Source organism: Chelonoidis abingdonii, chromosome 3 (genome assembly GCF_003597395.2).
Source record: "Chelonoidis abingdonii isolate Lonesome George chromosome 3, CheloAbing_2.0, whole genome shotgun sequence".
In the NCBI taxonomy this organism is placed as follows: domain Eukaryota; kingdom Metazoa; phylum Chordata; order Testudines; family Testudinidae; genus Chelonoidis; species Chelonoidis abingdonii.
The window spans coordinates 141,581,372-141,595,362 of NC_133771.1; the positions used below are offsets into that span (position 1 = coordinate 141,581,372).

General features: G+C 40.7%; 1 protein-coding gene across 3 annotated transcripts in view; it reads left to right on the forward strand.

Annotated features, from left to right (window-relative positions):
* RYR2 (ryanodine receptor 2) overlaps positions 1-13,991 on the forward strand; it is a 749,362-nt gene that overhangs the window by 468,954 nt on the left and 266,417 nt on the right. For all 3 annotated transcript variants that reach the window (XM_075064183.1, XM_075064184.1, XM_075064185.1), the window contains exons 45-50: positions 997-1,132; positions 2,141-2,327; positions 3,289-3,391; positions 5,047-5,167; positions 10,716-10,885; positions 12,942-13,162. In XM_075064183.1, the coding sequence (XP_074920284.1) occupies positions 997-1,132; positions 2,141-2,327; positions 3,289-3,391; positions 5,047-5,167; positions 10,716-10,885; positions 12,942-13,162 (938 nt within the window). The remainder of the gene's footprint in view (positions 1-996; positions 1,133-2,140; positions 2,328-3,288; positions 3,392-5,046; positions 5,168-10,715; positions 10,886-12,941; positions 13,163-13,991) is intronic.

Sequence of the window (13,991 nt, forward strand, 5' to 3'; positions counted from 1 at the left end):
ACATCTCAATATCATAAAATGTAATTGGGGCTAAGTTCTGAAGGGCCATAAAAGTGTAGACACGTAATTTGTGCTTTATGTGGAGAAGGAGGGGGACTAGTGGAGAGAAGCAGGAGGGCGAAATAGCTGGAACTGCAAGTCAGGAGGATGATCTTTGCAGCAGGAAGAATGGATTTAAGAAGGGCAAGATGGCATTTGCCAAGGCTAGCAAGGATGCGATTGCAGTAGTCAAGACCTGAGACGAAGAAAGTTTAGATGGGAGTTTTATCTGCACTTACAGAAAGGCTGGATCTTAGAGATGTTCATGAAGAAGCACGATTACTTAGGTGTAGCCAAATCAAAGATGACACCAAGGTGACAGGCGTGAGTCCCAGGGACAATGGAATTGTTGTCCATGGTGAGTGAGAAATGAGGAGGTGGGAAGAGACTGGGGTTGGGGGATGGGAGGCAATGGAGAGCCCATTTTTGGGTACATTGAATGTAAGTTAATGACTGGATATTGGTAAGGAGATGTCCAAAAAAAAAACAAAACAAAAAACCAACAACAAAACAACAAGCCAACAGTTTAGTTTGGACAGAGGGAGATTGTTTAGAATGGAAGAGCAGATCTGTAAGTTGTTAGCATAAAGAGTCTAGTTGGAAACCTATTTTTGAATAAGTGTAGAATGTGGAGGAAGAACAGGAGGGAACTAAGAATGGCGTCATTGGGGGGGCACACTGAAAGTTGGAGCAGAAATGGGAAGTGCTGAAGGAATGATGAGAGAGGACAAGACTTCATGATGTAGATCATGTTTGACAGAGCCAAAAGGTTGAGGAAGAGGAGGGGGATGGAGTACTAGTCCTTAGATTTGGGCAAGCTGAGGTCATTCAAGACTTTAGAGACTTTTCAGTGGAGCTTAGAAGGTGGAAGCCAGATTTGAGTAAACTACCTTTTAAAAATAGTAATGTTCTCCTTTTCAACAATAAATGTCTTTTTTCATCTTATCTTATTTTTAGGTAGTTCGCTATTTGGCTGGATGTGGTTTGCAAAGCTGCCCTTTGCTGATTTCTAAGGGATATCCAGACATTGGATGGAATCCAGTTGAAGGAGAGCGATATCTGGATTTTCTTCGCTTTGCAGTGTTTTGCAATGGTACTGTTCTGTAATGTTTAAATAACTGTATATGTAAAATTTGTCATTGAGGGATTGTCTAGATGGCAAATTTATTGCACAGCAAGCTGAGGTGTGACTCTGCAGTGCTCTAGCTTGCCATGCACTAAGTTGCTATATGGACTGCTATCGCACACTAAATTTTCTGTAGTGTATAGCAGCAGGGTCTGCACAGCCACTTAATACACAGCAGACTAGAATACGCTAGGTTCCTGCGCCAGCTTGCTGTGCACAAAATCGCCATATAGACAGGCACTAGAATTACAGATGCAGTCAAAGGTCATGACATAGCAAAAAGTTAAAATGCAACGTAGTGAACAAAGTAAATTTATGTGACTCAGGAAGCCTATATAAGATCTGGTTTAAGTGTTTAACTGGTGCACTGGCCCTCTGGCACTGGAATGAATTTTACCACAGGTGAATGACGTGTGTGTTAGTCACTTTTTGGAACATAATTTAAAATTAAGTCAAATAAATATTCTGTTACTGTATACTTAACTTTCATTGCAATAATCATCAGAAGTTGTGTGCTTGTGTGTGTAATATAAAATTCAGCTTCATCTTATTGAGCTAGTAGCTTATAACAGTGCTACCAGATGTGTTGAGCTTCATTTATACATCTTTTAGACTACATGCTGATGAAATTCACACAGTCTAACACTTGCTGTCTCTTTGATTTCACAATATCAAGTAAGTGTTAATTATATGAAATTTCTGGAGGCAGCATTGAATCACAGAAGAGCGAAAGAATTTTAATAAGTAAATACTAATCTTCTTTGCTTCCTTCTATTGGCATTAAACAATTTCATACATCTGATTTTTTTTTAAGAATAGCTGAATAAAGTTGAATTTTGTCTTCGATATTTAAGTACAGTCTGTCTTGTACTGATGTATATGTAATATGTCTTCATCACCCACCTTATATCAGATAATATCTTGGATGTGTACTGAATGGATCCGTTTACCAATATTTTTTCTGTATGATGCTAGGAGAGAGTGTTGAAGAGAACGCTAATGTTGTGGTCAGGCTACTTATTCGTCGTCCTGAGTGCTTTGGTCCAGCGTTGAGAGGGGAAGGAGGTAACGGGTTACTTGCTGCCATGGAGGAAGCTATAAAAATATCAGAAGATTCTACTAGAGATGGACCTTCCCCAAGTAATGGATCCAGTAAAACTCTGTAGGTGCAATGAGGCTGTTCAATTTACCTACATCTTTTGCTTTATAATCATATTTCTGGAATTCAGTATTTCATTTGACCATTTTTTTAAAATATTGTCACATAATCTGACTGTGTGGGGCAGGAAATATTTTCTCCTCCTCCCAAAATTCCATTAGGTGTGCATCTTCAGCCAAGTGAGGCCCCTGCTTCTGTCCCCGAACTCACAGCTGTCAGCCTGGATGACTATATTCAATTTGCACAGGATCTTTAAGATTCCTTCTTGTTCCTCTCAGTCAGATGTAGGTAGGAACCAGTCTTCTGTTGTGAAGTTAGGGAGAGACTGCATGTAGCTTGTGCTTCCCCTGTTACTCTCCTCAAACACCTTAGAGCTGGACGGAGTCTTAGGGTATGTCTGCACTGGAGTTAGACACCCAGAGCTGGCCCATGCTAGCTGATTCGGGTTTGTGGGACTCAGGCTAAGGGGCTATTTTAATGCAATGTAGACATTTGGGCTCAGGCAGCAGCCCAAGCTCTGGGATCCTCCCACTTCTCAGAGTCCTAGAGCCAGGGCAGCAGCCCAAGCCTCAACATGGCTGCCTTAGATACTTTCAGGTTAAAAAAATGCCTCTTTACTCCATATACACAGGTTCTCTTTCTTAGTTACTATGCTCATGATGCAATGCTGTCCCTGTTGAAAGAGGAGTGCTTAAAATTGTATTACATAGCTTGCACAGTAGAAAATTAAAGATTAAAAAGTAAGAATGGAGATGTCAGTATGATCACTGAAGGCCAAATTCTGCTCTCAGTTGCTTTGGTATAAAGCCGGAATAACTTCTCTGAAGGTAATGGAGTCTCCCTGGATTTGAACCAGTGTAAATGTGAGCTGAGTTTGGCTCCAACTTTGTGTTGATTTCATAGCTGATGAAAAAGTCTCAAGTCTTTTTTTCATATTTTGTTTCCTTTCACAAATAAATAAAAGTGAGATGGAAGAAGAAGATGACACTATCCACATGGGAAATGCCATCATGACCTTTTATGCTGCTTTGATTGACCTCTTAGGACGCTGTGCCCCTGAAATGCATGTAAGTTTTTTGTCTCTGCAAGTACTGCTATTTTCCTACTGATAGTCTGGTGTTTTTGTTCATTGGCCTTTTCACTGCAATACATGTTATTCCTTAGGTATTGAAACAAAGTTATGCCAGTATAATATTTAAATGTGCAGATGTGATTTAAATAAACTGTATGTGGGATCATTTTGATGTTAGTTAAAACCAATGTCCAGTTGCCAGTTTTTTAAGGATTTCCATGTGACCTATGCAGAGGCAAAATTCTGTCTTCAGAATCTGATCTCCGGTAATTTGCTCTTCTTACATGTGCAGAATTTCCAATGGGTATACCAGTATGTTTGGGCTTGTAGGGAAATCAGAGAATCAGTCAAGATATACCACATGGCTCGAAGATCACCATTTTGCCCTAATACAATAGAAGGTTAATCAAAGAAAAGTTTTGGTGAATCCCTGAATCAGTGTTTTGTCTCTCACTGTAACCCATTGTGCATTTCTGCAGTCACTAACAGGCACAAAGCAAAATGTCAGGTTGCCTCCTTTCCTACCAGGAGACTGAAAATATCCCATACAGTTGCCTTCAACGTCAAAAAGATACTCTTGAACTAAGTTCTCCCATGTGGTAGTGAGACTATCCAGACGAAACTGCCCTCTTTTTTTCACAGCTGTAAACTATTTCTTAAACAACAAACTCTCATTACATCCATTTGAACTCACATATGAAATAAAGTATGTTGCCTTCCATTAAAACATGAACAATCAATTCCACAGCCAGAAATACACAGTGGTATTCCATCATGATCTCTGTACTGTATTAGCATCACCTAGGGATACTAGTCAGTGATCAGAGACCTTTGTGCTAGGAGCTAAACAGATAAATAGACAGACCCTACAGCAGAGAGTTTATAGTCTACGCCCCAGTCCTGCAAAGACTTATGCACATGCTTAACTTGATGCATGTCAGTGGTCTTGCCAAATTTATTAGGGCTACTCCCACACTTAAATATGGATGTAATTTTTTTCGGGACTGGGGCCTGGGTTATGACTAGATGCCACAAATGGATGAGCAAACTAACAAGTGGGAGTGGGAAGTATGAAGTAGGAACCACTTATGCTCATTGAAGTTCAAACTATGGCCTCGTTTCTCTAAAATAACACTGTCTTGCACAGAGTCTCCCAAATGTCAGGTTTACACAGGGTTAGGCATCCTCAAAAACTGGAAGTATCTATATTATAAGTTCTCTGCATGTGTTTTTGTGTTGTTTTGTTTGGAGAATAAACATTATTTTGACCTAGTTTTCATAAACCCATGGTTACCCTGAAAGAGCCATAAGCCAATTAAGACAGTGAAGCTGATGATGATAGAATAGCTGAAGTCATCAGTATCTCATGGATTTTCTTTCACCAAGACTACTACATGTTGACACCCTGCCCTCTTCCCCAGGTGTCTCAGCATTTCGCCATAAAAATGTGGTTATTCTACATTAATAACAAAATCTTCATAGCTCTAAGTCCCACAAATGAAACATATATTGTGTAAAATGTGTATATTTAATTATCATTTGACTCAGAACTCATTCTTGTAAAACCTCTGAAGATTCCTAAAGTATGCAGGCAAATATAGTTACAGGAAAAAAAATATTATTGTTAATTTTTTGTTACTCTTTCATTAGCTAATCCATGCTGGCAAAGGGGAAGCCATTAGGATCAGGTCAATTCTGCGGTCTCTGATTCCCCTGGAAGATTTGGTGGGTGTAATTAGCATTCCTTTCCACATGCCAACAATAGCTAAAGGTAAGATGATTGCTGAGCATTTCTTTCTCCCCTATCATTCTTTTGAATTTGGCTATTAATATGTGAATATTTATATCCATATTTCCCACAGTGGGGAATTTAATTATTCATGATGTGAACTAGAAAAGTCATACCACTTCCTCTGATTTTCTAGATAGTGATTCTACGTTCGTTTTTTAAATCCATGGCAAAACCTCAACTGATTTCATTGGAATCATCATTGGGTCCAGAATGGCCATCAGATCTAACAATGGTAGATGAAGTGGAAATTTTTGAAGGTGCTCATGAGGGAAAATAGAGAAGGCTAATTACAGGGAATAGAACAAGATAAGTTCCATGAAAGATCACCTTCTAAGCACCCTCTGTCTTAAGGAACAAGTTTAATGTATCTTCAAGGTTTCCAGTTCAATTTACTCAGCAAGCAAACTTAGCTGGCTTCTTGTGGTACCACTTAAGATAGGTTCCATTGCTCATATCAGACTTTTTTATAAAAGCCAACCTGGTTTTTTTATTTAAACTGTTCCATTTAAAATATCATGAATGTTATTTTCCTTCTTGTTAAATTAAACACACAATTTCTGTATTTTCAGAATATATTGACACCCAGAGAATGGAACAAGCCCCTCAGCTTTTACTATAGAACCCTACTTTTATCACTATGCCAAAGTATTACCATTTCTGAATCTATAATAGCACTGGGAACACCTTCTTTCCTGAAGCATGTGCACTGGGCACAAGTATCACACGGCTGTTCGTGCTCCTCCATGTTAGTGTTGCTGGAGGGGAAGGGTGACAGTAGTGTTGTGATGCTGACACCAGAAACTGGAACTTGATCCCCACTTTAGCACATACTATTTATTCTCTTCACTTTTTAAGTAAATGTTTTTGTTTTAAGCCTTTAAGAGCCTGTAATTTTTTGGTAGTTTCAGATAGAGTTTTTTCTATTTTTCTGGAAAATAATAATAAATAGATATGAAGAACCCCTTAAGACCTTTTTTTTAAAATAATCCCACTGTGATGGAGTATGCTGTTTAAAGGACAAACTAGAGCACAGGGCCCTGACAGCCTGGGGTGTAATCAAGACTTGGTCTGCTCTAGGGTGAGGCTGTATTAAACAGCATGCAACAGAAAGCTTAACTGAGCCAGGGAGGATGGCAGGGGACAAGGAGCCACGCAGGCTGCAGTGAGTGGTGGTTTCTTTGGCAGACTAACCTCACCAAAGTCAGATTTTGTTTTGTCGACTTCAATCATTTGAGAGTTCTGAACCAGGGTGCTGAGGTGAGAACCTTACAAACCGTTCATTGTGATGGCTCCTTTCCAGAAAGCTTGTTAGAAAAGACATGCTATTTTGTTAGTGTGTGTTGGATTGTCCTTGCGCTGGGCTGTTGAAGTGAATTTATTGCTGTCCCAATCAGGGAAAATTAAGGTGTGGCACATCGGCAGCTCCACAACGGGTACGTAGGGACAATCCAGGCCTTTATACCCACAAATATATTTTCTCTATTTTTCTAAAAAAAAAAAAAAAAAAATTAAAAAAATCCAACTTGCCATCTCTTTTCCTGAGAGACTGATAATCTAATCCCTAGTTCTGGCATTACAATCTTGTTATTTGTTCTTTATCTCCAGCAGAACTAACTTATAGTATGCCTACACTGGAGCTGGAAGGTAGGTTAAAATTCTAACATACCCACACTAGCTCAGATCAAGCTGGCACACTAAGAGTAGAAGTGTAGTCACAGAGGTAGGAGGGACTAGCTGCCCAGAGTAAGTACCTATGGTCTTGGATCGGATTGTACTTGAGGCGGCTAGTCCCTCCCATAGCTCATGTACAGTGGCTACACTTCTACTTTTAGTGTGCCAGCTTGATCTGAGCTAGAGCAGGTATATCTCCTCAAACTGGAATTTACACCTTTCAGCTCTAGTTGGAACGTACACTGTGATCCTGATCCTGCAATGAACTCCTCATCGGCATAGCCCTGCACCCACATGTGGGACCACCATAGAATCATAGAAGATTAGGGTTGGAAGAGACCTCAGGAGGTCATCTAGTCCAACCCCCTGCTCAAAACAGGACCAACCCGAACTAAATCATCCCAGCCAGGGCTTTGTCAAGCCTGGCCTTAAAAACCTCTAAGGATGGAGATTCCACCACCTCTCTAGGTAACCCATTCCAGTGCTTCACCGCCCTCTTAGTGAAATAATGTTTCATAATATCCAACCTAGACCTCTGCCAATGCAATTTGAGACCATTGTTCCTTGTTCTGTCGTCTGCCACCACTCGGAACAGTCTAGCTCCATTCTCTTTGGAACCCCTCTTCAGGTAATTGAAGGCTGGTATCAAATCCCCCCTCACTCTTCTCTTCTTCAGACTAAATAACCCCAGTTTCCACAGCCTCCCCTCATAAATCATGTGCCCCAGCCCCCAAATCATTTTCTTTGCCTTCTGCTGGACTATTTCCAATTTGTCGACATTCTTTTTGTGGTGGGGGGCCCAAAGCTGGATGCAGTACTCCAGGTTGGTCACACTAGTGCCAAATAGAGGGAGATAATCACTTGCCTCAATGTGCAGGCAGTGCTCCTACTAATGCAGCCCAATATGCCATTAGCCTTCTAGCAACAAGGGCACACTGTTGACTCATATCCACTTCTTGTCCACTGTAATCCCCAGGTTCTTTTCTGCAGAACTGTCACTTAGCAGTCAGTCCCCAGCCTGTAACAGTGCATGGGATTCTTCATCCTAATTGCAGGACCCTGCACTTGTCCTCATCAGTTTTATTTTGGCCCAATCCGCCAATTTGACCAGGTCACTCTGGATCCTATCCCTATCTTCCAGCGTATCTACCTCTCCCCCCAACTTAGTGTGCAATCCATCTCATCATCCAGATCATTAATGAAGATGTTGAACAAAACTGGCCCCAGGACCGACCCCTTGATACCGGCTGCCATCTAGACATCGAGCTGTTGATCACTACCTGTTGAGCCCAACGATCTGTCCAGCTTTTTGTCCACCTTATAGTCCATTCATCTAACCCATACTTCTTTAACTTGCTGGCAAGAATATTGTGAGAGATCATATCAAAAGCTTGGTTAAAGTCAAGGTATACCACATCCATTGCTTTCCCCATATCCACAGTCAGCTATCCCATCATAGAAGGCAATCTGGTTGGTCAGGCATGACTTGCCCTTGGTGACTCCATGTTGACAGTTCCTAATCACCATCTTCTCCTCCAAGTGCTTCAAAATGGATTCCTCAAGGACCTACTCCATGATATTTCCAGGGACTGCTGCGAGACTGATCAGTCTTGTAGTTTCCCAGATTCTCCTTCTTCCCTTTTTTTAAAAATGGGCACTATATTTGCCTTTTTCCAATTGTCCAGGACCTTCCTCGATTGCTATGAGTTTTCAAAGATAATGGCCAATGGTTCTGCAATCACATCAGCCAACTCCCTCAGCACTCTTGGATGCATTAGATCCATCCCCATGGACTTGTGCAGGTCCAACTTTTCTAAATAGTCCTTAACTTGTTCTTTTACCACTGAAGGTTGCTCACCTCCTCCCCATACTATGCCACCCAATGCAGCAGTCTTGGAGTTGACCTTGTCTGTGAAGATCGAGGCAAAAAAAAAGCATTGAATACTTCAGCTTTTTCCACATCATCTGTCACTAGGTTGTCTCCCCCATTCAGCAAAAGTCCCACACTTTCCCTGACCACCACCTTGTTGCTAACATACCTGTAGAAACCCTTCTGGTTACCCTTCGCATCCCTTGCTAGCTGCAACTCCAGTTGTGCTTTGGCCTTCCTGATTACACCCCTGCATGCACAACCAATATTTTTATACTCCTCCCTAGTCATCTGTCCAAGTTTTCACTTCTTGTAAGCTTCCTTTTTGTGTTTAAACTCACCAAAGATTTCTCTGTGAAGCCAAGCTGGTTGCCTGCCATATTTGCTATTCTTTCTGCACATCGGGATGGTTTGTTCTTGCGCCCTCAGTAAGGCTTCTTTAAAATACAGCCAGTTCTCCTGGACTCCTTTTCCCCTCATATTTGCCTTCCAGGGGATCCTGCCCATCACTTCCCTGAGGGAGTCAAAGTCTGCTTGTCTGAAATCCAGGGTCTCTATTCTGGTGCTCTCCTTTCTTCCTTTTGTCAGGATCCTGAACTCGACCATCTCATGATCACTGCTATCCAGGTAGCCACACACTTCTACTTCCCCTACCAATTCTTCCCTGTTTGTAAGCAGCAAGTCAAGAGGAGCATGGCCCCTAGTTAGTTCCTCCAGTACTCTCCAAAAAGGTATTACTCTCCCAGCAGATTTCAGGGTGATTGAACTCCCCCCTGAGACCGAGAGCCTGTTATCTGGAAACTGCAGTTAGTTGTCCAAAGAAAGTCTCGTCTACCTCATCCTCCTGGTCTGGTGGTCTATAGCAGATGCTCACCACGACATTACCCTTGTTGCTCTCGCCTCTAAACTTAACCCAAAGGCTCTCAACAGGCTTTTCTCCAGTTTCATACTTGAGTTCTGAGCAATCATACCGCTCTCTTACATACAGTTCAACTCCTCCACCTTTTTGCCCCCGCCTGTTCTTCGTGAACAGTTTATACCCATCCACGACAGTGCTCCAGTCATGTGAGTTACCTCACCAAGTCTCTGTTATTCCAGTCACACCAGAGACCCATAAAATTAAATGGGACTCCAAGTCAGCCTGCATCAGGCTCATGACAGGAGCAGGGTCAGCCCCATGTTGCTGGCGTTTAGCAGAATTACCACTGCATTTGCAGACGTGTGCAGCGTGGCTCACTGCAGCACTTACAGCACAAGAATATCCTGATTCTAATACAGTGTTACAAACACAGCAATGCTAATTTACCATACAAATAAGAACATATTATAGACAGAAGTTATAACTAAACAGCACTCTGTGAAATACAGGAATAAAAATTATTATTTGGAAAGAAAGTATCAAAAGGATTAACATTTCTGTTATGTTTTCAAACATAACTATACAGATCCTTTACTAACAGCATCTTGGTTGTGTCATCAAAGGATAGTTTTCATGTATAAACTTCCTAAAGCTCAAAAAATAGCTCTGAATTTCCATCACCTTCTAAGATCTTCTAGTAAGTGGTCCTTTTTGAGTTTTTCTTGTAATCTCTTGCTCTCGTTCCTTTTGTTAATGAGCCTGCCTTTCAGGTATTCTCACTGATGCTGCATTCCGGGGTTATACAGGTCAGAATCATTCTGCTGCTCACTTTTCATTGGACCTTTTTAGTGAAAACAATATATAACAGGTTATTTTTCTTATATTGCATAAGAGAGTCAGGTAGTCTGACTGCTTTGACACTCAGAGTGTGAATGAGACCACCTCCTTATACTATAGAGTTTGCCTGGATTTAGGTTGCCTTAGGCATTTTATTCAGTCAAGCTATGAACTAGTTGCCTTTGTGTAACATGAAAACACATGGAAAATGTTCAGATGTTAACAGATGCTCAATACCCTTGCCTACACAGAATGATCCTTTTTATTGAAGCCTTATTGCTTCCTTTTAGATGGTACTGTGGTGGAACCTGACATGTCAGCGGGGTTTTGCCCAGATCACAAGGCAGCCATGGTTTTGTTCCTTGACAGAGTCTATGGAATTGAGGACCAGGATTTCCTTCTACATCTCCTTGAAGCTGGCTTTCTGCCAGATCTCCGTGCTGCTGCTTCCTTAGACACGGTAAAGATTTAAATTCTTTGATTTGACAATTCCCTCACTTTGTCAAGCACTGCACAAAATAACATTCTTCTCTTTCAAGGTGGCCTCTGTCCATTCCCACTTGCTGGATGCACCCTCTGGTGCTGCTGACCTTTAAGAACATCTTAATAAGCAGCAAAGAGGCATATTCTCCAGATTAATGCTTGTCTTATAGAGACTTCACGCCTCAAGCCCAGAGCCACAACCCGCAGAGGCCCAGTACCTTTCCCAGCAAAGAGACTTTCAGAGCCTGAGTCCTCGATCTAAAATCAGATCAGGTGCCTGTGGATATAACTAAGGGCCTTTCCCTAGGGAACTGGGCTAAAGGATTTCTTTTCCAGAAGTCTGTGATCTGAGTCTGCCTCTAACCTCTGGAACTCTCTTGACTTTATCCTATTTCTGCCTTGGAATCACCTGTCTCCTATTTTAAGTCATCTGTCCCTTGTAATTTTTCCTATACGGGCCAGAAGGAAAAAGGGAGTCTGAGGGTTGAGACTTGGGCTTCAAGATTCCAGATGGAAGGAGGCAAAAAAGTCTGAAGAGAAGTTAGCATTACTGCCTGTGGCACTGAATTTTTGCCCTTTTTTGAAGGATAAGGAATAAAATCCATATTACTCTTGGATGTGTTGGTTCTGCAAGGCTAAAAGGGAAAATATTTGTCATTAATCAGCAAGTTATAATCTCAATAGCCGGAGCAGATACTCTGAACGAGAAGGTACTATATGTCAGTAGCCTCTTTTCAGGAACTTTAAACTTGTTTTTAAACAGATCATTATGCTATAATTACAGAAAACAGATAAAATACAATTGTGCTGGCAACAGTAAGAGCTAACCCTAGAGCAGAGGTATCAGAAACATAGTTCACTTGATGTATATTTGACATGATCAGATTTTGTAGAGTTTGTTTTCATCAAAAAAAAAAAAAAGTTTCTAGTCCTCAGAGTAATGGGAAAAGAACTTGCAAATGTGAATGAAATATAAACCAGTGACTTTTTTTGTGAGGAAACAAGGCAAGCTGCTTTTTACTTAAATGTCCGGCAAGTCAGTACGATATGGTTTGGCACTGTAGGGCCAAGTTTATTATGAGCACCAAGAACATCAATTCCAAGAAGTGAACCTTTCCAGGAATTTTGACTTGATAGGATGCTTGAGTTTTGCAGAAGGAATCAAGGCAATTGGAAGCCACATAACCCTACAATAACCTCAACTTTGACTGTTCAGTGCCTCAATTGCCCTTATTTTCCAGAAGATTCCAAAGCTCAACATCGCCAGAGGTGTGAATACCCAGAGGTCATACTTTAAACACACTCCCTTGTGTGTGTAAAAGAGAGAGAAAGGACTTGAAACAAAGCCTTGTGGACCTGAATATGTGATGTGTTCAAAATCTAAAAATGCATCTGAATTTTGTAAGCAGCACCAGTCTTTCTAATGGCTGACCCAAAACCCCATGTCAAATGCTTCATGAACTTTTGACAGTTCAAAATAATTTCTGCAGCTTGAGCCCACCTCTATATATAATATCTGTGTAGCTATATATCATGCAGTTTATAAGTAGAATAGTCATAAAAAATTTTTATATCCCCGTTTTTGGCATCTCTCTATAGCATGTTGGTTTTCAGTGAAAAATAGTATTTATAATTGGATTTTTTAAAATATAATTTTTCATCTGGAAAAATCTCTACGCAGTAGGTGACATGTTTGGAAAGTAACAAAAGATTGAATATAGGAGGTTAGAATGGAATGTCCATGTTGTAAGATGTATATTGTCTGTCTCTCTCCGTGTATTAAGTCTCATTACTTTTCCAAATTTCACCAGCTTCTTTGACATTTTCCACAAAATAATTATATTATGTTTGAAAAAATAGTGTGTAAATGTATCATATGTGGCATGTAGGGAGGAGAGTTTCCCCTTCGTGCCTTTGAAAATTAATTCCTAGTGTATCTATTATGAAAGCAAAAACTGCAAAATGTAGTTATTTTCCTTTGTAACAATATTTATCAAACAAGTCTCATTGTTAGTGTTTAATTTGTTTCGTAGGCTGCTCTGAGTGCTACAGACATGGCCTTGGCTCTGAATCGATACCTTTGTACTGCAGTCTTGCCTTTGTTGACCAGATGTGCTCCTCTTTTTGCTGGCACAGAGCACCATGCCTCCCTCATAGATTCCTTATTACACACTGTGTACAGACTCTCCAAGGGCTGCTCTCTTACCAAAGCTCAGCGGGATTCCATTGAAGAATGTTTACTCTCTATTTGTGGGTAAGTGAACATCCCTGACTCCACAGAAAGATGAGTTGCTATATTTCGATGTGATATATACAAGAGCATGAAAGCTGAGTAGCTAACTACATGTCACCTTTTATCAGTAGCATGGTTATGGATTTTATTTAATACACTGTCACTCTTCAGATACTGTATTTTTCCATTTTTGTGGAGTCTGGGAAAGGTATATTAAATACACCTCTACACCGATACAACGCTGTCCTCAGGAGCCAAAAAATCTTACCGCGTTATAGGTGAAACCACGTTATAGCGAATTGCTTTGAACTGCAGGAGTGCGCAGTCCCACCCCCACAGAGCGCTGTTTTAGCATGTTACATCCAAATTCATGTTATATTGGGTCGTGTTATATTGGGGTAGAGGTGTAAATATATACTGGACTGTATTCAAGTTGCACAGTTGGTAATTACATGTAGATGCAATTTTCAGTTATTGTTCTATTAACAGATTCTTCTTAATTAACCACACTAAGCAACTAAGAGAACACACAGCACTGGGGACAAAACTCTATATATAAACAGGGAATTAGGAACATAATAGAGTATCATTTTTAAGAGCATTTTTAACATTGCAAACTGATAGGACCGTGTGGTTATTTATTATAAAAGCTTATATTGCTTGCTGAAGCTATTCAATTATCAGTTACATTTTAAATCCTAGCTGATAACACGGTTACTCACCTTTGTAACTGTTGTTCTTCGAGATGTGTTGCTCATATCCATTCCAGTAGGTGTACGCACTGCGCGTGCACGTTCGTCGGAAGACTTTTACCCTAGCAACTCCAGCGGGCCGGCAGGTCGCCCCCTAG